Source organism: Anser cygnoides, chromosome 16 (genome assembly GCF_040182565.1).
Source record: "Anser cygnoides isolate HZ-2024a breed goose chromosome 16, Taihu_goose_T2T_genome, whole genome shotgun sequence".
NCBI lineage: Eukaryota > Metazoa > Chordata > Aves > Anseriformes > Anatidae > Anser > Anser cygnoides.
In genome coordinates this window covers 5,558,341-5,582,753 of record NC_089888.1, presented here as the reverse complement: position 1 = coordinate 5,582,753, position 24,413 = coordinate 5,558,341, and the positions used below count along the sequence as shown (strand labels likewise).

Genomic DNA, 24,413 nt, shown 5'->3' with positions numbered 1-24,413 from the left:
CACATTGATTTATAAAACAGTCACAGAATTTATTGAGATAAATACAAATAGAAAGTTACATAGATTCTCTATTCTGACAAATGAATGACACTTCCAGAGCGTCCTCATTTAACTGGGTTCTAAACAACACTGTGTACAGTCACAACTGCCACTAGGGCAGCATCCTCACAGATGCCAAGTGTACATCATACATAAGATACCAGTGAATTCGAATTCTAAGCAACATGACTAACATGCTTTGGATTACAAGTGCTTGATAATTCCCTATAGCATTCAAGCAATATTGCACCCACTAACGTTATTCTCATGTTCCTTAGCTAGAAATGCTTTGAAGTGATATTCTTACTGCTTTTGTGAGAGTGGATCAGCTACCTAACTTTGCTCCATCTGGCTTTTAAAATACATATTTTTGCATAATTTAAACAACCCAGAGAATTGTATGTTAACACACAGCTTTACTCGTCATTGCATACATTTGTCTATTACAAGACGTAAAGTGCGGTCTTCAATCATGCTGAAATCACTTCTAGTATAAAATTAAAACAAAAAGGCAAACCTTGTAAAGGGTAAACCTGTTTTAACAGACCTGCACATTGCCTAGAAAAAAAACCAAACGACATACCCCAAAACTATGGTGCCCTCCATTAGTGCATGCAACTGTAGAGTTTAAACAAGTTTTTAAATGCTCTACTGAAATCTTATCATTTGAAATGGACATGATTTCTGGAGCTAGAGAGGTACCAAATGTTGTTAAAAACAAACAACTTTGTTTAGCCTTTTAGTGAAATTCTATAGCTGGTGGCTTATTGTTTACAAATATTCTAATTAAAAATCCTTAATGAACACTAACCAAACACACTAAATCATACAAAAGCTTGTGTTTTCCAGTGGATTATTGCAAGAAAAGGTAATTATTAAAAGATTATCTAACAAACAGAAACCTGGGTTGGGTTAATGTTCAAAGTATCTAGTATATATACATTTCAAACATACTTACATATACACACACACTTAAAAAATTTGATCAGTGCTGAGAAATTTAATGAACTGATAATAGAAAAACAGAAGTAAAACCTTGTCAGAAAGGCCTTAGAAAATTTGAACTGTTAGAAAATACTAGTATAATGCCAGCATTAGAAAAAGATATTAGAACTAGAAAAAATTAACTTGAGGGGTCTTTTTGTTAAGAAATTGCAATCATAAAAAGTCTGTAGTGAAGAACCATTTTAAATTATAAAAAATTGTAAAAAATTAAATGTAGAATGTTGCAGAATTTACAGAGTTTGTACTGTTTACTGTAAGAGCAGTGATAACAGTGGTACATTTCTGCCTTTAGCTTCCAAAAGCATTTTGTGAGCTCACAAGGAAACAATTTAATACAAATACTGTACATTATAATACAAGACTAGTTAGACAAACATTCAATTTTTCAGCACAACTGAACCCTCAGAAAGTACAGAGCCCAGCTGAGGAACCTACTTGCTCTATCACAGACGAGCCAGATTTAAAACAAAAGAAGAAGAAGAAAAGTTATTTCTGCAAAAATCTTCACCCACTTGAACTACTCACTAGTAATAACAGTGAAATAAGGGGAAAGAAATATTTCCACAGGCCTATTTATGATAAATTGTGTTCACTGAGAAAGTAACTATCATTACATAAAAACATTTCTTTAGTAATCATTAGTTTTTGAACAGGACGAAGGACCAATCCAAAATATGAAGGGAGTAACAAAGCCTTTTTTTTTTTTTTCAAGCCCCATTCTAACTATAGGTTTGGGACATGACAGAAAACAGGATCCACCAAAATGTATTAGTTTTGTAATTTTGCAAACTAGTCAGACTCTCTCAGATTTCATTAGCAGAATTTTGCTCTACCTGTATACTCACTCCATCCTTATTCTGAAACAGTCGTCTAAATACACAGAAGGCATGTCCCATGTAAGCTTATAGATCTCAATAGCCTCCATTTGTTGTGTGCCCCAACCCTGACCATACAATCAATAGAAGTTATAAACTGCATTAACGCCTTCCTTCTGAACACTTACTACTTGAAGTTTCTCTAGAATTCAGATATCCTTTGTGTCTTACAAACAAATTAACAGACTGATGGGGAGCTGGATGTTGGACTAGTTAAAAGGTGCTTTTCAAATGAAGTAGGAATGAAAGAGACCTGTAAAAAAGCTTAAGTCTGTAAAACTGTAATGCCCTTCTAAAGAAATAGCACACGCTGAAGGAACTGAATCCTTTAGTTGAAGGGAACTTCACCCGAGCAGAAAGAGTAATATTCAGTTTGGAAAATTAATGTTCTATCTACAACTAACCAGCACCAGCAGTAATGGTAACAGACAGTGTTAACACCTGTAGGAGTATAGTTTAGAAATAAAATAATAGAAAAGTCACGATATACAAAGAATGTCAAACTCTGTGCTTTGAAAATTATCACATTAAGTAAAAACGAATCATGCCTTAGCTCTAGCAGAATAACTACTTCATAAAATGAAATGATTGAACTTTTTTCCCTACTGATACAGAATTAAATTCTTCATCCTTTTTTGTTGAAATTTAAGAGCTATTCACATACATACACTTCTTTCAGATAAAATAAAACACAATATTTGAAATGATACAAAAGCTACAATAACAAATGAAGAAAATATCTGTATGTAAGTTTGCTATAATCAAAAAAAGATTTAAGAAACATTAGAAGCTTATAGCAGACTACTACAGGAACTGTTTTGTTAAAAAAGAAATTTCAATTACACTGAAACACTGAGTACGTGTAAGAATTTACATACAATACTGAACTGCAGGTAAGATCAGAGTTACCACCCACATTTAGGAAAAGAAATAAATTGCTCATGCATATCAGACAAATGTAGAAACATCTGTAGATGAAAGGTGGTCATGAAATAAAGAGTATGGCATTTCTTAATAGGCCCTTTCTAGCTGTTTTGTCACTTTGTGCTAAAAACTTAATTTTCGTATTTGTTCGCCTTATTCATACTAACCATGAATGTTGTGCAAATAACCATTTTGGCGTCCGGGGCTATTGCAGAAGAACACACTAGTTTTGTTTTTCAATGGGAGTATTGTCCATGTTGTTTTGTTTTAGTTTTATGGTAGCAAAGAAGGACACATCTTGATCTCTGTCAGATTGCAGAGCTAGAATGGTCTCCTCTGCAGCTTCTAGGTGAGGATTGCCAACACTTTTAAAATAAGCTAGAATAAGGTGAGAAAAAGACAATTTTAATCAAAGCCAAAAGAAGAAATTAAACTTTTTTTTTTTTAAAAAAAACTATAGGGCATGCACAGTGCCTAAATATAGAGGATGCCAAAAACATCTGGCATAGCTCATCCAATTTATGAACTTCTTAGAGAAGCTACAGCAAGCTAAGAAAACTGTCAGAGAAAGAAATATGCTGAGTTTTACTCATCTTATAAGGTACTTAAGTATTTATAAATATAAATTATTTTTGATAAGCCCTAAATGGAAACATGCCAACAAGGAAAAGCAAGCTCAGGAAGCTGCCTTTGTACAGTGTTTCACAAAACACTCTCCATACTTTAACTCAGAAAAGACAGAGTTTTGTTTTCTAAGGAATTATAATACAGGAAATTGTAGCGGCGCACAAAATTACATTATTTCCTACTACGATTGTTAGCTTTAGACAAAAAAACAAAGCCAAAATTTGCAGAAAGAGGAGTGACATTTCATTTGAAGGACCACAAAGATGACTTAAATAAAATAAAGTTTTGAAACGAAACAATACAATCTAAGGTGATACTTAAAATTTCCCAATAAAAATCTATTTGCCATAAGCACTACAGATACCAAATATAAACATAGGCAGCAACATGCAGTAACTGCATTACTTCCTGCTATAAACAGGTACGTAGCTGCCCTCTAGTGGATGAAGCATTATTACGTTGGACATATTATCCATGTCAGTTTCAGGCCCTTCAGGGATGATGATGGTAAACAGTTATCCTAAGACAGAACACCCACTATATTATGCATTTCTAAATCTAGGTCCCTCAATCTGAATTTAAATACAGTATCCCAGATTACAACATACAACTGTGTTTTCAGTATAAGCAGAACCAAACAGGCTTTTACTAGTCAAGTGAGCCAATTTATAGAGAGCTGCACTGGCAGATGAAGGACAGCATTTGTAAGATATTAGTTCTTAATGACCACACCTTTCTCCAATAAGGTCTGCCTTAGAGCCTTGGCAAGCAGAACCCTTACGTTTGGCACAGGATCTGAAGCAAGACTTAAAAGACTGGGGAGTAAGTGTTCAACAAATTGGTCAACAGGCATACATTCTTCTTCCACCACAGCCTACAGGAGGATAAAGACAGAACATGAGAAAGCAAGATTTATGTTAAAATTACAGTATTTGCCATTCCTTTCTACCTTGTCCTTAATTTTGTCTGACCATTTAGAAAAGACAGAGTTTAACTTTGAATAAACACCTTATATTGCAGTACAACCTTTGAAAAACATTCTAAAAATGCATCTTGCCATTCTGAAGATGAACCAACAAGGGCAGATAACTTAATTTCAGCTATATTTTAGGAAATACTGCTCTCTTGCCTGTCATCACTCCTTTGCCTTTCAGTATTAAATTCACCTCCCCTTCTCCATCCTTATTAGAGCAAACCTTTGTAGGGGGCTGAAGTGTGACGGGTGGGAGGCATGAAAATAAAGCAAACAAAGTAGTTCCTGGCATCTGGCTGCCATTGGTAGCTCAAAGGGATCTTGTAAACCCTTATCCCAGCATGTCAACATAGGTATTACAAAATGTTTATCACGTTTTATAAGTTTATATATTTACTTCCTAACTTAGCTACTAGGATGCCAGAAAGGAACAAGGATCAGCTGTAACAGCAGGTGGTGTAGCACAAGATGGACCACGGCTTCAAACCTGGATAGCCATTTGCTACTGCTGACACCAGCCCTGCCCACAGAATCACTAAAAAAAAATTCTCAAGTCCAAATTTTGGTTTTGCCTACATTACTGAAAATTCTCAAACTGGCTCCAAATTAAACGTATGTAGACCCACAGAGAAAGAACGCTCCAACCTGACAAATGAAGGCAAAAGCTTGTCTTCCAACCCACTTGGAACAGTGACGAAACCGCACAACAAGTTCATTAATGAAATTTAGTCCCAGTGCACTTGCATTATTTGCATAGAACTTCTGTAGTATTGCTACAACCTGTGAAGCAAAGGAAGAAAGGAGATTTAAATTTTAGCCTTTAGGAAAAGGCATTGTATTTGAACCCTACGAAGACACAACAAACATATAAAGTATAACCAGCTCTGCCTGAAGAATTTAATGAATTATTACATTTATTTTGGAGAAAAGCCTTCTGTAGAGAAAGCATAAGAAGGTGTTCAAGTTAAACAAAAACCACTAAAATAAAACAACCGTTAAAATAATGCCTTTATCCACAGTTCCACAAACAAGGAATCTTTCTACTCATTCATCTACGGGATGATGGCATTATCATGGAGTCCATAGATTAAATAAACTTTGAGGAAAGGTCAGATTTTTTTTTTTGGTGTTTTTTGGATGTCTGTTTCTAAAAGTAGAATTCAGGGAAAGTTCTTCTGAGTAGTCTTATTTCCTGGTTTCTATCCAGTTAAAAACATTTGTCACTGACATACAGCCAAATGAGGAAGGCTTTAAGATATGCAGAAGTCAGACAACTCAATGTATTTTATACAGTTTACTTTTTAAACACGTGTATCAAAACTGAGCAAGTTCAAAAGGTCAGTAACTTCTGCCTACAGACAGTAGCTCCCAAGGCTATAAAAATAAGCAATTTCAGATATCCCTCTTAAGAATAATATTCCTCCTGTCCTTCCAGTAAGCAAACTAAATCCCCTACCAGTTTGAAGGAGATCCACCGAACTTCTGAAACTTTATCGGAGCAGAGAGTCAGTGCAATATGTCTTAAGTAGTCATAGACATCATTGGGATTGTAGAGTTCCAGTATCAGGATCAGCTGCCTGAAACAAAGAAGTGATTAACTCAACCACGTGCAACACTAACCAACTGTTTAAAGTCAATAAGGATCGCTTGGAGCCTTGAAAAGGCCATGGTTATTACGAAGCACCTGGAGAGGTTAGGTCTTCTCTTCACACAGGTGGGCACGCATATTAAAAGAGATACAAGAGATGCAAGAAACTTTTATCCAAGCATCCAAGCTAGATCAACAAAGCATCAAATTTGTTGCATCAAAATAACAAAAAAAAAATACAAACAGAAGTACGAGACATTTCTCTGTAACTTCAGACCAGTATGGTGTACCTTCCCTCAAAGTAAAAATCACAGATTTACTTTGGTGTACAAGTCTACATTTTAAAAATTATTTAAATCTACAAAACCGTACTGGACTCATTTCAGTCACACCAACAAACCACATAAAGTTACAGAACTCTCCACTAGATGTCAGAGGACTGCTGTACAACAGCGCTGCACCAGAGTAAGATTTAAATTTGTTGAGCCAAACTACAAAGGGAGAGTAAATCCTCAACAGCCCAAACAAAGCGACGAGATAAATACGAAGGTCAGATTTTAGCTGCAAACTATATCTACAAACATTCCTTGGGTGCTTTAAATATCAACGGGGCTTGTAGAAAAAGAACTGTGAGATATAACTATCTCCATTATATACCCAGCCATATGGAAACGCCAAACAAATATTTTTTTAAGAACAGACTTTTCTATCCTGCAGATAAGTAATAGAAAAATAACTCTCTATATATATTTCCCTAATTTTACATGCAGTCCAGAACTGAGTAAAATCTGAACTCTCACCGAATAGTATCTATCAGACTGTCATATTTCAAAAGCTACATGCAAACCAGATCTCCAATTTGGTATGTGACAGACATTTAAGTTTCTATCATGGTTGATCACAACACAGTTTGCATTTAAAAAAAATGCCAGTAGCTAAGTTCCCTAATTAAGTTCCTTAATAAAGAATGGTTGTGATCTTTTAGCTCAGAATTAGGGTGCACTACCTTCTGAACAAAACTATTTCTGAGTCAGTGATATACATGAAAATCAGACATTAAGAAAATTACGTACTCTGCCAGCTCATAACGAAACCTCCAGTTCCTGCTGTTATCAGTCACCACAAATTCTTGAAGTTGATAAAGATACTCTCGCCTTTTGTCTGCATGAAGTAACTAAAGGAAAAACATTACTAGCATAAAGCTGATCAAACTCAAAACTCTGAAGATACTATCTTCAGAAATTAAATTACACTTTCCTACCTTTAGGAAGTCATAGAGATGTTTAAGGACACCAATGCGCACTTCATCTAGATCTTTCAAGAATCCATTGAAAATTGGCACCAGATCAGCAGCTGTTAGCTGATCCCCCAAAATAACTGCTAGTTCATGGATAGAGAAAGCTAGCGTCCGGCGTACCTTCCACTGCAAACAGTTTAAGAAGGGATACAGATTAGGTACCGTAAGTGGAAAAACTCACAGCTTTTAAATGCCACCCATGTGAGGGATTGAGAGAGCAGAAGAAATGGAGCAAGCTACACAGAAGCAGAAAATGTTGATTACATTTATGAAGTCTGATTTAAATCTTGAATTTTAAATTCTTACTCTATATTTAAATCCCTTACAAAGAAGAATATGATGTTATAACTTCAGTGAAGTAAACTGAACAAAAGCTAAAAAATCTCTAAATTCTGGTATATCATTAGAAAGCTGTAAGATTTTTTTATTGTTGGTTTGGGGGTTTTGTTGGTGGTGGTTTGCCCCCCTTCCCCCCTTTTTTTTCTTTTTTACCTGTACATCTGAGGCCAGCGTCTCATATGTATCTTTCAGGCAGTGCCAGTTCTGCCTGCCCAGCGTTAAGGCCACTCCAGGAAGACTATATGCACAGTGTTTGGCTATTTCAGTATCAACAGTCTGGGCTCGAGCAGGGTCAGTCATTGACAAGTACTGGTCTAGTAAAGGTTGAGGTATGATATCCTACAGAGAGCACATCAGCAACACACATTGCCATTAATTTAGGTTCAGTAAGAAAATACACCTGTTGTGCTGCAGTTTTCTCTTCCTACCAACCAGCTGGGAGCAAAATAAAAACAGTGGCAAGACACCCGTTTTGTGGGTTTGCTTTACAAACTGCAAATGAGTAGTTATTAGTCCTCCCATTAGGATAGAGCTGTCAGCAATGAACAGTAAATAATACTTCATGAACAGACTACATTAAATCAAACTGAAAATTTATTCTTTGCTATAGACAAACAATAAATCCAATGACAAAGCGGTATCATCAGCTAATGTCTGCTGCATGAATTGCCTCTAAAGCACCAAAAAGACAACAGGTAGGCTTGTTTACCAGAAACATAATTTTTCTAGTTTTCTGATTTAAACTAGTTCTCTTTAAATGCCCAGAGCATTTCTTCATCTTCTGTAACTGATCAACTGCAAAGCCTATTGCTGTATTAAGGATGAGATGAACTGTATCTATTACTCCACTAAAGCAGTTAGATGCTATTTTAATCACCTGTAACTTTGACTTGTCATCTTCAAACGGTGGATTATTTTCTTGCTCTTTCTTTAAAAATACACTGGTTCCTCTGTGTTGTTCCCCTGAATCCTGTAAAAGGACATACTAGGTAGTGAAATGAGTTAGACTTAGCAGTGTTTGCAATTATTTCAAAACATCACAGTAAGAACAATGCAATTCAAATACAAAATAGCCTGTTAGAGACAAAGTCTTGTACAGGCAAAGCCTTATTCAGTGTGCTTATACAAGTGCAAAAAAGACAACAGCTGTACACTGAAGACAAACACTATTAGGATCACAGACAGATTTGCTTCTAAAACAGAATTTAATGCAATACACTTACTCAGATTTTGTGTGGTGACTTTTATTATACTCTTAGATAAATTTATGCCAAGAATAAAAACTAACTATTAAACAAGGCAGCTGAGCAGTTACTCCAAGTCAATATCATGATAAAAGCATCACTTATTTTGGAAAATACCACTGGAAGCTCCAAGCCTATCAAATCATGAAGCACAAACCTCTCCCCAAATAAATATCAACAGAAACCTTTGAAAAAACTCAAAAGGTTTAAAAGACCAAAATCACAGAAAGTCTGAAAGATCACATTTATATATATATATATATATATATATATATTATTTGTACAGGTCTTATGTGCAATTTTTCTTTGTAGTCAAAGTTTTTTCTTAATCATTCATAATTAGCTTCAGCAACATTAAATACTGCACAAATGATTCTTTTTACTCCTATCTGTACATTACTGTCAAGAAATAGTAACCAGGAACTGTGTAGGTATCACCACCTGATTCAGCCTCCTGCTTGAAGATAAAAGACTAATTTTAGATCGATTGCAGGAAGAGGTGAGACTGTACTTGATACGTTTCCTCTGAAAACTACAAGGCTACTGAAAAAAATAACTCTTAAGCAGTCTGTGTGCAAGCAGAAATAATAGCCCTCAGTAATTTTATTATTTTTTTTTTTCTAAATAAGTAGCATATGATAGTTACAATGTAGTAATGGCTTCAGATCAGAAGCAGGTCAGTTATGTCAGGGACTACATGAACACACACATTACTTCAGCTGGTAAGAATTCATTTCAGTCATGGAGCCCAATGCACACTTACTGTGCTTTTCAGTATACTGGGGGCAGACTCATCGCTGATATCATCCTGGGATGCAGGGGATGAAAGGATGTCTTCCTCCAGCTGGTTGCAGGTAGCATCTGAAACAGCTGTTTCACCTGAAATGTTCTTGTTCTGAAGTTTGCCACTGCTCTCTTCCATTTTTTTGGTCTCACACTCCCCAACAGAATCAAACTGAGCAGCTCTTAGAGCAGCAGACAACACTTGGACCTGAACTGTATAAAGCAAGAGACTATTTAGTATCCTTTCTGCACTTAAAAGCATTAAACTTACAGTTACTTAATCTGAAAGGATAAAAAGAAATGAAATCTAAGCTTCACAGAAACATATTAATAAACATTTGCTGTTAGAAAGGCCTATTACTCTTCCATGAAACCTTCACATAAATTAAGAGCAATGACATGGATACATTAACATTTTCAGCAGAAGCATTCTATCAATTTCTCCCACAAACATATTTCTGATAATCCCTCACGAGGTATCACAGTACACTGGCTCACATCTCATTCTTTATATTGTCAAACATATTAATGCAAATTCTTTATTAATATTCTTGAATTGCTTCAGCTACCTGGAAAAGGCAATAATGCGCATTTCAAACATTTCTCAAAAAAAAAAAAAACAACCACAATCTAGCTAGAGGAGGGAGTTAGTAAAACCACCTCTGAACTTCTGCAGAAGTGGATAGAACACTAGAGGTTGGGTTTACCACTACATCACCAATGAACTTCGGAGAAACTTTGCTGCTAACAACATGAAGTTACTAAGAGGTCAGAATGCAAACTGTAAAAACTTAAAGGTAGTTATATCTCCACAGGCCTACAGAAAGTACAGTCTCAAGACTATAGAGACATTAGAGCATAATTTAAAGGTGAAGAATACCAGAATACTTTGGAAATGAGGGGATAGGAGAATTTATAAATATGCCTGTTATCGGTTCTTTTGTTGTTTTAAAACTGTTCTGGCTGTCAGAGCAGAAGGGAAACAAAAATTAATAGCCGCACCTCCTTATTCTGAGAATTGAAGCATGACTGTTCAACTAAAGTCAGAATGAAAAGGGGATGTACAGACATGTTCTTGCTTTCTCCCATGTCTCTCCAAACCATTCATTTTCCCACTGCATAGCTGTCAAGCTAACATCTTGCCATTTGCTTTAGTTGAACATAATACACTTTTGCTCTTTTCTTCTTGCCTTTACTCTCCCTTTTCTTTCCAAAACTAATTTGCACTTTTTTCCTTTTTTCATTCATTCACTTCAATTTCTGCTTTCTTTCACGACTTTATTTTTAATTTTTCACCTCTAGGTCTTCCCTTTTCATTCTACTCATTTCCATTCTCAGACATGAAAAACTGTCCTGGTGCCTTTCTAGCTTGCCATCTAGATATGCCATACTGCCACTCTGATACTGCTCACAGAATAGCAAGGAAGCCAAATAATACTCCAGTTTCATGCAGAAAAAAGGAATGAATAAACAGGCAGATGAAAACTGATAATTTACTAGAATACTCGAGACTTAGTGGAATGAGAAACAGTTGACTACGTATGACAGGCTTGTCAGGTGAGTCCTAACACCTTATGAGTACCAAACCATTTAAAATACAGACCAGGTTTTTTATAAAAGCCGGGAGAAAACTTTCTGGGAGAGAATGTTATTTTATTGTTACAGAGTCTCACCTTGAACATCTGGATCATCTATGTGCTCCTGTAAGCTTTCTAGAACTTTTTTTATTTCACTACTAGCAACACAGTTATTACATGGCACAGAGCAGCTGTCTTTGTGCTTCTCAGTCTTGAACTGAAGCAACTCCAGGTCCTGACTTATATCAGGCAGAGGAGGGCGCCAGTATAGAAAAGTATTAAACACATCCTCAGCAGACTGTAGCCTTGAGTTTGTTCCTGGAAAATTGCTGTCCTTCGAGACTTCAACCACACGAGCAACAACTTTGTCATCCTGAGACAACCTAGACAGATCTTCTCCAGGACTTGTACAACAATCTGAACTTGCTTCCCATGTGTCTTTATTCAGGTTCTCAACTGAGAGCGGCGTATTCACTTCAGCTGAAGTCTCCTCAGTCGATGACTCTGACTTGATTTCCATTGGTTGTTCCGAACTGATAACAGATACACATAATTACCCATATAAAGTATCTCTAACAATACTTTTTCAGTAAAATAACTTCATGAAAGGTAGCATCAACTACAGAAGCTTACTTTCTACACAGAAAGACAATGTTAGCACTACACTTTACTTCTACAGTTTTCCCTTTATCTTCCTGTCAAGCCATCAAAGTCAATTTCACTTCAATAACATGGCTACGCTCAAGTAGACATACATGCACGACCTCACCTTTCATACCTTTTCTGGAACTATTTTCTTAAGATTTGTAGCCCTAAGCAGCAACTACAGGAATTACCTTCTTGCTTCTCCCTTCCACTATACCACATCTTTCCTATGATTTTACCTGGATGATGTAGCATTTGTACTAGAGGCAATTAAAGTTATATTGTTGCTTGGTTGACAGGAATTGGAATTTACATCTTGTGTTGACGGTCGGATACTCAGTGTCCCATCTTCTCGAATGTAAAGACCAGCACTTGAAGGGTTTGCAAAAGTAGAAATAAAGGGGCCAAGAGACTGAAAAGCTGCCTGACGAACCTGGGATAGTAAAAAGACAACATTCAGGATTCATGCAACTCCCACAAAATTAATGCTGAAAAATAAAGTTTGGTCCCAAGTTGTTTGTTACTGTAATAGCTTCATTTAATGCCAAGTTTTACCAATTATGAATAAGTGACACCTACACAAAGGGTATCACAGCATATTAACAAACATGGATTTTTTTTTTTTAAGTACAAATTTGAAGGACATCATTACATACTTCAGCTAGTATCTTTAACACAAGCAACGTACTCTCAGAAGAACAATACACTTACAAAAACATTGATAGGAATTCTAAGTAACAGAAGAGAAGAAAAACAAGGTATCATCTCTTTAAGTAAGATTAGCTTTTACTAGATAAGAATCTAATCGCAGCAAAACACACCTTGCCCATTATCGTGTCTGCCTGGGAAGACATCAATTATAGAGTGAGTTGCTTACCCATCTACAAGTGTCACTAATAAGACTGATGAAGAGTGGGGATAGTTTGCTTCTGCGGACTTCTGGGGATGTAGTGTAGGACACTGCCATAAAGCATTCAGCACAAGCTTTTCTCATTCCCCAAACGCTATCAGAACAAAGTTCAAAGAACTTGGGAATCTGCCAAAAATAAACAAAACCAAGACTAATTAAAAATTAAGCAAAGGCTGTAGCAACTTACTATCAAGGTATTTGTTTGGAAACTGGAGACAATGAGAACTCAGAATAAAATGAGTGAAGAAGAGAATAGGGACAGATTAAAAAAATGTATTAACTGAAGAAACTGGAAAAATATACCTCCCCTTCAATGGGATTTCATGTATAGCTATATGCAGTAGGAAAAAATAGTATTATTAATGGCTTATTTTTCCTGAAATTATAATTTGATCATCTAGTTCAGGGAAAAGAGAAAGTATGCATATGAACCATCAATTACATTCTCCATTTCTATTCAATCCCAGTTTTGCCATATAAGCACATTCAAAGCCTTAGATAAAGCCATTTAAAAAAATTACATAAACAGATTATTTCACAGAGAAAACAACAGAAGAATTATTATTAAATCTTTTGAACTGATAAATACACATCTTGTAAATGGATTTTGATTTTTTACCTACCAGAAGTCTTTCTGTGGCTTCTTGCCCAACTGCATTACAAATGTCACCAAAATTAGCTGCACAAATCTAAGAAATAGAAAGAGTCATGAATAACATTCTGGCTAACACACTTTCGAGTGCATTAGGTTTATCATCAACTTCACCATGCATTATTTAACCCCTGTAATAAATGCACATTTGACTATTCAAATTTCAGCCACGTAACTACATCCTGTAACCTTAACTCATCCTGAACAAATACTCATTAGAGCAGGCTTCCATAAACCATATGCCTTTGAAATCAATACTAGAAAAGGCTTCTGCATTGTGAAGAGAGTCATCTGCTTCAGTAATAACTAAAAAGGGCAAATAGGCCTACTTGGAAGTCTTAATGACTTTGAACAGCAGCTGTCAAAACAAAACAGATTAAAATATGATATGAGGGTCAGGACTTAGGTGTACAGACAGAATTATCTTTGCTAGAGCTGAAGCTGGCTTAAGCACTTTGCTGAAGCAAAGTTTAATCAATGTCTCAAGTTAGTCCCATTTACAGTGCATTATATTCAAATTCTGTAATTAATGCAGAAGAGACATTCCCATTTTGCAAAAAACAACACAGCTGAAATGTGAAGTGAATTAACATGTGCCTGTGTTAAAGTACATTTTATTTAATATAAAACAATTATAATGCTATAATACAGGTCAAATTCCAACACCATCAGCTTATGTTAAGGACCAAGCTGAAGCTCAGCACAACCCTTAAGTCTACTGAACTATTTTAAGATTTCTTATGCTACAAGCTTCCCTTTGTACTTGACCATGACTTAAAAGGAATCTTACACTTCTGAGATTTCTCCTTTGAACAACAGGTTTTAAAAAAGGAAAAACGTCTAATACCTATTTTTGAATTTCTGGTTTTGAAATAAGATAACAGAGCAGGTAATTTGTTTGCATCATAGAACCAAATATTGTGGCTTAAAAATAGGTTGTGAAATACTATTAAATGGTGCAAAACCTGCTATTTCCCAAGGACTGTTATCTAGTTCTTTAATGAAATACAGAATCTATAAGCCATGCCAATAAATTAAAACTATTCTTCCAGACCCTTTCAACTTCATTAGTGAAAGCCATGATTAAATTCCTCAAGAAGGCATTTGAATAGCTATGTACATACAAATTCCTTTGAAGCGTTTCAGGGTTGAAAACACACCAACCTTTCGGACTTGAAACAATTTCCCATCACTGCAAAGTTCACAAAAACGAGGAAGCAGCATGTGCTCAACTGTTGTTCTGCTCAACATAGAAGCCATTTTACAGATTATCTAAAATCAGGAAGGGGATATGAGGAAGGACAAGAAAATTATACAACTTATAAGCGTGGTCCAAACCTCCTCTTAGAAATTACTTCTGAGAGCAAGAAAGCAACTACCATCAAATAGATTTCAGTACTCTAGATTATATTTTTGTACACCTGTTTATGCAAAGCACAACTGTAGTTTTTATTTAAAATCATTCCATGCTGTATTTAAAACCATTCTGTACTGCCATTCCTGAACACAGTATTTCTTTACATTATTTATCTGGATTTAAAAGGCAGAGAATTGGCTTTTATTAATAAATACATTTTCAATACGACTTACAGTGTGGTCTACATACAGTAGTATTTTTGTACAAGGAAGACAAGGTCCCATACTCAGACCTTTTAAGAATTAACACCTTAATTCCATAATTAAAGTTAGTTAGTAACACATACTGAAACTGAAATACTGGTATAGAAAGTTTAGGTTCCATGATTAACGTAAAGTTCTCAAGCAATACAAATGCAAGTACAATTTTTATTTCCTCTTTCTTATGCTTATTTAAGTCTTGCACAAAGTTGTTATAAATATATTCTAAAAGAGCTTTGTAATAGCACTGCTAAAAAATAGAGAACAAAAGCAATAAAAAGCCTAAAAAGTAAAGATATGAGCTTTCTTTCAAATTGAGTTTTTCGAATTCACTTACATTCACAGCTTCCACCTTGTACTCATCATCACTGTCAGGAGCAGAGAGGTCCAACAGAATTGGACACACCTTGTTTTCAATGTCACTCTGAGCAACAAGATCTTGTTCCAGCAGTATGAGCAGTGCTTCTTGACCTGCCTTTCTGACCTTTCGTAGTAATAAGAACGAACAGAACAAAAGTCTATGACTGTAAAAACATCATTTAGTGACACGAGAACTACAGAAAGCATGTCTTCGTTGAACACAGAGGTACAAGTTAAAAAATAGAAAAAACCCTCAGCTTTAACAATAAAAGGAATTAGTAATAAACAGTAAATTTTACTGTAACTGTTAGATGCCCTTTAATCAAATCCTGAGGAGAAGCTGAAATATGAAGTAGAAGTCAGGACCTGTAAGTTACAATTCCAATAACAGACTGTGTCAGTATGTCATTAGGAAAATCCTACAAGTTTCCCATTATCCACTAGGGTAAAAATATGTATATTCAGACATCCCTAGCAAAGTGTGCTCAAATCAATACATACAAATAATACATAATACAATAAATATGTAATAACTAGGTATCAATTAAAGGGAAATTTGTTCTCTGTTCCTCATATCTCTAGTTCAAACCACAGCAAGTTTTCCAACTATTCAACTCCCATAGTCTGTTTTGCCTACCTGATTGTTAACATCTGTGAGATACCTCACTACTATGGGCATAAGGTATTCAAAAAATGCTGTTGGGAATTTTGGTCGACTTTCTTGCAGAAAAATGGCAATTGGAGGTATTTGTTCCATCAGCTCTGTACGTACAGTTGGTTCTACCAAGGAAACGGAAGTAAAAGCTACATTAGTAAACTGATTTTTTTTTAAAAAAGTACATTAAGAAAAAGCTAGGATTTTGTTTTGCTTTAAAGCTTTCACAATAGAAAAAGATGAAAAGACTCGAAACATAAAGAAATATCACCACTAAGATTGCCAGTTCATAAAGTAAACACAAATAAAATACCCTTACATGTATCACCACAGTCCAGAGTTAGAAGAATTAAAATAAATGCATTCAAACCTGCATCTTCAGAGAGTCTGACTACTATTTCCATTACAGTCAGAAAGTCTTCCTCATTGTTACTGAAATCTCGAAAGACATCCAAAAGACCTCTGGCAATAATTTGCCTGTGGAAGGAAAACAGATTAACCGCCTTGATATCTTGTCAACAACATAAAAGTGGGATGCAGGAGGAACTTAATAAATGGAAATGGACACAAAAAAACACACATCAAGCTCTTCTCTAAATATTCAGTCATACTAGCTATACAATTCTGCCACACCCCCAAAAAAACGAAGACTGAGTCCGGAGATATTAGACGAACAAGAAAGAAAACTTATTAATGGAAATTTTACATAACGGTTATTCAAACAAATTTTGCATTTAGCAAAATAATGAAAGTAGCAGCAATGCCCCCAGACCCACCATGCTATAAAACTCGTATCGCCATCAGGTGTGATTGTTGTAACCTTACCTGTTAAATACGTTATCACTGAAGGCATATTTTTCTAAACGAGCCAGTGGAGTCAAATTATCCTGTCCTGGAATGTCCAAGAATGCTGTTATCCTCATGCTATCACAGTCTGGTCCATAATCTTCAAATCCAACTTGAAAGGCAAGAAGAGTAACAAAAGAAAAGAAAAATCACCCAAGAGTCAGCAAGAGATGCTGGAACATAAAATATACCAATACCTCTACCTATTTTTAGAGCTATTCTTCAAAGCAAAACTATTTATATATCACTGAAAACTGCTTACCAGAAAAAATCTTTAGTTATACCCAATGAACTCAAGGGCAACACCTGCATGTAGACCAGCAAATTCAAGCCTTGAAATGTAACTGAAATGTAACCTGTTTCAGCTGTCACAATATCCTTGGCTTTTAATACATTTTACTTTGCAATGTGAATGAACTAACCACACTATAAAATTAAAGAGAGCTCAGCTGACAGAATTGCATGCCACAAACTGACAGACAAATTCAAAAGGAAGATCAGTCCCATTAAAAGAAACTGAAATTTTCAGTGATAGAAAATGCAAAAGCATATTGCTTTAAAACAGCAAACTTGTGTCTGTTTCAAAGTTACCAAGGCACATTTTTCTCACTGCAAGTACAGGGTCCCAAACATTCAAACCACACAGGTGCTTTGGAGAAAAAAACAACTTTATCTGTGGACATACTGGGTGCCTACTACTGCAGATGTTCTTAACTACTGAGTTTCCCAAATAAAACCACTGTTTTCTAAACCTTTTTTTTATTTGTAAAATTTTAACGAAGTATTACTATACCAACCCCATACCACCAAAATCTTACAGGCACTGAATCCAGTAACATGCACTTGATTATAGATGGCAGGCAAAAAAAATAAGGCTGTGAGGGGGATAGGAAATATAACTTTGCTGTCAAATTATTTCCTGTGCTCATTTCTTAAAGCAAAGGCATTGAAGAAACCTGTCTGCAACTCAATCTTCCAGACAAATTCTCTCATTTCTGCAACAGATACAGGAACACACACAGTAACTAAAACTACAGGAAAAATTTGCAATGGAGTAGCTGACACTTCTCCTCTGGGCGTACAACTTTCCCAACAAAGCACACTTTGAATAATGTGCGCTTTGCTCACACAAATCACACAACACCCGTGATCTTCCGTAAGTACAAATGGTGCCACACAGCTTCTCATATGTGAGAAATAGTCTCCCTCAGGCCAGCAAATGTGCTAAGAGTGACAGCCACTGCAGAAAACAAGCCAGTTTCTGACTTGGCCAGACACAATATTAGGTATTTGAATTGGTCAAGAAAGCACAAAACTGGCAGTAATTTGCAAGCACAATGACAAGCCAAATGGGCTGTAAGAACTCTGCCTGTAGGAATGAAGCCCAGGCACTCCAAGCCACGGCTCTACAGGCAGAACCCTCTTGTCCTCAGGGAGGGGAAGTTACACGGTGCTTCCATATTAGAAACCAGCAGAGCTTTGGCTAAACAAATGAGCAAACCAAACCTTGTTTCATTTATAGCATCTGTTTCCTCTGTTTGTAAAATGGGAAGAACAGAAATACCCTTTCCCTTTGACGCACTCAGAAGATCAGCAAATGTGCGTGTGAAGAGCTGCGCATCCCCATCTTCAGTGTCCTGGGTAAATAAACTTACAGTCCTGCTCAATGTGCCAGCCCAATCACTACAAAGGTTTTGCACATCTTAAAGACAAGTCTTCATCATTTCATAATACACTCTGAAATTGCCAGTGGGTTAAATGGTGTCTGTATGTAATTACACGGTCTCTGATACAACGGTTTCTTCAGGATTGAAGTGGCAGTACCTTAATCAGAATAATTAAGTTTCAACTCTATCCTCTTACTCTATCTACAGTTTTATATCATCAACACTTCTCTGAAGAACTCCTTAATCTGAGACCTGCATGATGAACTGTGTTAATATCCATTATAAATTCATTTTTATATAAAAATACTCTATTACCAAGAGGTACCAAGCCTCAGCTTTTTTCCCTACAAAAGAATCTGATTTCATGTCTGTAATTGATTTCCCATTATTTAATACTTTGTTTTTGCTTTCTATCCTTAAATAGACTGAATCTCTAGAAGACACTGTTTTCCAAACTCGCAGAAGTTACCTGTTACCTTAACAAAGAAATATTTATCAGCACACGTATTATTCTGCTGTCCTCAATACAAAAGAAAGCAAAAGCTACTGGGACAAATTACAGACCTGAGATGAAGACAACTGAAACATGGTTTCCTAGTATCAGACACAAACTGAAGCCAAAACATCCTCCACAGAAACACAGTGCTTAAAAAAGAAACTACATCTGAACATACTCGAGATAAAAGGTTATACCTGGGGGTCTCAGGAGGGGGAAAAAAAAAAAAGAGACTACATTTATGAAAACACAGTTTACAGGGAACCTACTTGAATTAAAAGACAGTAATTCTGCGCTCTTGCAGACAGTGAGCTCCAATCAATAAATTCAACAGGATTCAAACAGAAGAAAACTGGCAGATTATACTTTGTGTTGTTGTTGAAGATGTTTACATAGACATGTGACTCCACAGCTACGTGATTAGCAACATACGCTAGTTACTCGTTGTTTTCTTAAAAAAACTGTGGATTCTTATGACACCCTTATTTCCATTCAATTGGTCGTTATCATTTCTAAAGGCTGCTTTTTAATATAGTTTTCAAGTTGTCAGGTTCGAAACATTTATTTGCACAAGTGTAGGTAACTTACATTACACTGCCCTAGTAAGGATCAGCTATCCACCTGTCCCAGGGCTAACTCTCCCACCAAGCGCGGCACCCGAAGAGGCAGCACCCAGTGCTTCCTGCTCCAGAAGTAACCCACTGTAGCACCAAAAGCTCACAGGAAGCCAGACTGTAAGATTGTGGATTTCTTTTTGGACGTTGCAACACTCTCTCCACCTCCAAAACGGAACTCTGACCATCCTTATGCCTGTGCAGTTACAGTATATATTTTTGAAATGCACATAGATTGGACACTCTTATGCTAGCTCATTTTTGAGGCTAGCCACCTCTTGTACAAAGAGTAAGGCTTAAAAAAAAAAAAATCAATATACTTGCCATTAACCACACTATTGCCCACTCGTTAAAAATGAACTCATTTCACTTTACTATTAGTCCCTTCAAATATTTCAGAATTCCTACCAGGTCAAAAAACAATGAAGTAAATCTCAATTATAAATCTGGCTACAACACTACACCAAGGACTAATTTTCTAAACATGATAAACATTCTTTACTTCACTACCTGAGTAGTTTTATTATTCATTTACATTAGCTAAGCACGCATTAGTGCTTCTAGGACTTGAGGGAACACAGAGCAAACTACTTATGCTGAGGATGAAGAGAGTTAAATACCTGAAATTTTTTCCACACAGACTCAGTACACATAAGTTAGGAACAATCATGGAAGAATCCATTTTGCCTTCTCTCAAGAATTTTTCTTCCATAAAACAAGAAGCTATAGGTACTTACAAGTTTTAAAATACACTAGAAAATATATTACAGAAATATGTTGAACTTGTACTTCTAATGTATCTAAATACTCCTTCAGAGGTGAACCATGCATTCAGTATTTTCCCTCCAATGGTATCAAACAAGCTTGCAATTTGTCCGTCTATAAACAAGAACTTTTGGTGAGCCCTGAAGTGGCCAGGCAGTTGGACTTGAAGATCTCTGCAGGTCCATTCTGACTGAACTCTATTCTAGTCTATTCTACCTATTTGAAGACTGCTGAGTTTGAATTTGCCATGCCTTAGTTTGACCTAGACTCAAAAGCTGGTTACAGCCTACAAGAACCACCTACAGCATTACCGAATTTATGCAACACAACATCACCAGGTACCATCACTGTATCGCTAACCACTTTTTCCAATACAAAACATTAAATACTGGTTCACTATGCATTAACTTAATGAGCTCAACTAGATCATTTTTTTTTCTTCCACTGTTTTTAGAAGGAAAACCAATTTTAAAATACATGTTCTTAATTCTATTAGGGAGATATTTGAGCTAATTATTTTTCTCACCTTACAAAAACAAAATGTCAAACTGTAGTTGATTAATTTAGGTAGATTTTATGATAGCTTTGCCCCCTATTCAATGGAATCCCCCCAGCTGTCTGTTTCAGTGGAATTGAACCTCACTGTGGATAACACTATTTCATCAACTTAAGAAAGTAAAAATCCAGTTCCAGTTACTTATTTGACTGTGTTCTTCCTGAAATGCACCATGAACTCTTTGCGAGAGACTAGTCATTGGATTAGCACAATATCTCAAACTAGATAGGATTTCCTGAACTCTACTGTATTAGAAATTGAAGACCTCTTCGACTGCCCCAATTCTAACCACATTGCCAAATTCATGAACTTAATGGAAGGTTATTTTTAAAGCATAAACAAGGTTTGCATAATGCTTTCAAATATATTTCCCTTTATTTACACGCTTATCCTAAAAATGATCATTCCTTTTACACAAATGTTAAGTGACCCATGTAAAATGCTTATTAATGACTACTTATGGCAAAACTTTATCTGAACCTTTTTAGTTGTTTTTTTTTTTTAAATTAACTTCATGACTCAAACCAGCATTTTGCATACAAGCACCAGACTTATTCATCAACTTAGCATACAAATTCTTTACCAACAGTCTCAAAGGAACAGCCAAAGACTGAAAAATAACAGAGAACGAACACTTAACTCCTACTGATGTCCACCCCCAGTTCAAGGCCAAGATCCATAAAACATTATGGGAAATTTGCATTTATTTCTGCTGTTTGTGCTTTACACTGAGCAAACGGAATTCAACACTATCTTTGTTTTATTACATGGATGAAAAAAAAAAAGGAACTGGGAGCAATTCAGAAAAACACAATTCAAAGAGCTAACCACTCGTTAGCACTATGAAGGGGATTTTTGTGTGTTTTTTTTTTTTTTTTTAAATTAGGGCAGAGAGAATTAAGAATTTTCAAGTCTTAAGGTACTGCAACAACTGTTACAGCTCTCCTGTGATTAGAGGAGCTCAGGTGAGATTGATGTGCTGAGCTCTGCAAAACAGCCTTCAAATCAGCCTAAGTACATTGAAATGCATCTCCTAATTTTCTTGTCACTTAAATCCTGTTCAACACATGCATGCTTTTTGTCATTTAAGGTCTTGACACAGACATCTTTCATTTAGTTACTGCAGCAAGCAATAACCTTCAGTACCCATTTTTAAGCGACTTCCTCCAGTGTTATCATGATTTCAAATCCCTACATGTTAAAAACATGCATTTCAAGCATTATCCTCTAAGGTTTGCACATTTTGATTTATTTACTTTTTAGATTTCTAGCTTTCCAAATAGATAGCATTAAGGTAGGAAAATGCTTTTTAATTAAGGCTTTAAAATCATTAAGATACACACAGTTACAATTTAATTCTAAGGAAAACATCAAAGATGTTCTGCAATACGTAAAAGGACACAAACACAAAATGAACCAAAAGGTCTTACAAAAGCTCCCACCACTTAACCATTAATTTCATCTCAAAAAAAAATATTACTGAAGTAAAAAAAATAAAACTGTAATTTGTTTTTCTGCTACCTACTAGTGAAATGCTGAAACCTGACATACTGAGAGCAAAAACAGTTAACAGGCAACTAACAAAATTCTACAGGGTGATCCCCTGCCTGCAGAGGCAGTGTCCCTGCACATCCTTCCAAAGGAAGGCTTTAGCTTCCATTACACTCTCATGTTTCTCCTGCTGTTCCTCAAGATCATTTTCTTCCTAATCTTGAATGTTCACAGTCGACAGGGAAGCAAAAGCCTTCTGTTGTGCATTTTCAAGTACTATTACACAATAACAGAATGGTTGAGGTTGGAAGGGACCTCTGAAGATCACCTGGTCCAAGTCCCTGCCGAAGAGGATCACCTGGAGCATGCTGTGCAGGATGACATCCAGGCGGGGATATATCTCCAGAGAAGGACATTCCACAACATCTCTGACCAGCCTGTTACAGTGCTCTGTCACCCTCACAGTAAAATGCCCTCTCAAACATTTCTGTGGTAAACAAATCGAGTCTCTCACAAAAAACAAATTCAAGCATCAGTTTTCATTTTTTAATGGAAATGTCAATCCAGCATCCCAAGTGCCAACGAAACCGCCTCCCACACCTACCTGGTTCCTAAAGCAACACCACTTCAATGATTAGTGGCTACAGATTTATCTCCTTAAGAAACAGCTCCTTCAAGTTGTCTGAGCCGCATTCAGCTCTAATCCCCTAACAAAACTCTGCACTGTACCAGCTGAATCGGCGCTGCCTTGCCTAGCACGGAGAACAGGGCACTTAACTTAAAACCACCAGCTTATGTCAGCCAACTGGAGCACAAAAGCTTTTATTTCCGTTTATTCCCAGCTTCTGAAGGGCACACACACAACAACGCCTGCACCGCAGCGGTGAGTGCCCAGCAGAACCCCCAGTGCCTGGAACCACCCCCGAAGCCCCCTCAAGCTTCACCCGTTCGCAGCCACAAAACCCCCCGTCCCCTGAGGCCGCAGCACCGGGCTAATCCTCTCAGGGGCGGCCGGACAGAGCCCATTTCTCTCTCCCTGAGGTTCCCTGCCCAAGGCACTGCTCGCACAGACCCCGGGCACCCAGCTGCCCCCACAGCCAGCGGCCTCTCGCCTCGGGCCCTCCTTCCCCGCGGGACAGCGGCTGCCCCCGGCGGGCACCGAGCGGTTCATGGCCCCCAGGGCCGCCCGGGCGGGCACGGCTGCGAGTGTCAGGGCTGAGAGGCCGAAAAGCCGAGGAGGACGAGGGAAGGGCCCTGTCAGCCCCCGCGCTGCCCCAGAGCCACGGAGAAGCCTTCAGCTCGCCCTGCGAGGCTCCGCACAGCCCCAGCTCTTACTGTCGCGAATTAAAAACGCGGAGAGCGAAAAGCGAGCGATGGCCAGACCCTGGGGTGGGAGCGGGGCCCAAGCAGCGAGCGGAAAAATAAAAAAACAAAACGACAGTTACTCACAATCATCTAAGTCATCCTGCAAATCCACAAAATACAAAGGGATCCCTACAAACAGAAAACAAAAAGAGAGACACCGGGGGGGTTGGCTTCGGAGGGGCAGCGGCGAGGGCGGCCGGGCCGGGCCGGGCCGTGGCGGTGCCCCGGGTGAGGCGCCCCCCGCCCGCCGGCCCCACTTACCGGCCATCTTGGAATGGACATGGGCGAGGAGGAGGCGGAGGAGGAGGGCGCAGGGAGGAGCCGCCTGTGCTTCCTGCCCCCGCACGGCCGAGAACACGACCGGCTGAACAAACGGCAGCTCCCGGAGGGGGGAGAATCGCCCCTAAACGCCCCCCGTCCGTCTCCTCAGAGGGAGGAGAAGCGCGGCCGCCCCGCCGGGGCTGCAGTCAGGTGACGGCGGCGGGCCGCCCAAAATGGCGGCC

The 24,413-nt window shown here is 37.4% G+C and overlaps 1 protein-coding gene across 2 annotated transcripts; it reads right to left on the bottom strand.

Annotated features, from left to right (window-relative positions):
• Nucleotides 1-4: 4 nt before the first annotated feature.
• LOC106042046 (serine/threonine-protein phosphatase 4 regulatory subunit 1-like) lies at nucleotides 5-24,353 on the bottom strand. Of its 2 annotated transcripts, XM_048074641.2 has the most exons (20): nucleotides 24,172-24,353; nucleotides 23,995-24,039; nucleotides 16,936-17,068; nucleotides 16,481-16,587; nucleotides 16,093-16,235; nucleotides 15,433-15,579; nucleotides 14,643-14,750; nucleotides 13,450-13,515; nucleotides 12,794-12,952; nucleotides 12,156-12,349; nucleotides 11,368-11,804; nucleotides 9,675-9,907; nucleotides 8,545-8,637; nucleotides 7,821-8,006; nucleotides 7,293-7,454; nucleotides 7,105-7,205; nucleotides 5,900-6,020; nucleotides 5,089-5,223; nucleotides 4,203-4,344; nucleotides 5-3,221 (listed from the first exon to the last, which is right to left on the bottom strand). In XM_048074641.2, exons 1-20 carry the CDS (start codon nucleotides 24,176-24,178, stop codon nucleotides 3,067-3,069), a joined length of 2,874 nt encoding a protein of 957 aa, XP_047930598.2. In that variant the 5' UTR covers nucleotides 24,179-24,353; the 3' UTR covers nucleotides 5-3,066. The 2 variants fall into 2 exon arrangements, with proteins under 2 accessions (XP_047930598.2, XP_047930600.2); XM_048074643.2 differs by lacking the exon at nucleotides 23,995-24,039 and having other exon boundaries at nucleotides 24,172-24,304.
• Between the last annotated feature and the right edge of the window lie 60 nt (nucleotides 24,354-24,413).

Coding starts and splice junctions, on each gene's coding strand:
- LOC106042046 (XM_048074641.2), bottom strand. Junction 16,588..16,935: donor AGTGATAACGTATTTAACAG/GTAAGGTTACAA, acceptor TTCCTTCCACAG/GCAAATTATTGCCAGAGGTC. Junction 7,455..7,820: donor CGCTGGCCTCAGATGTACAG/GTAAAAAAGAAA, acceptor AACTGTTTGCAG/TGGAAGGTACGCCGGACGCT.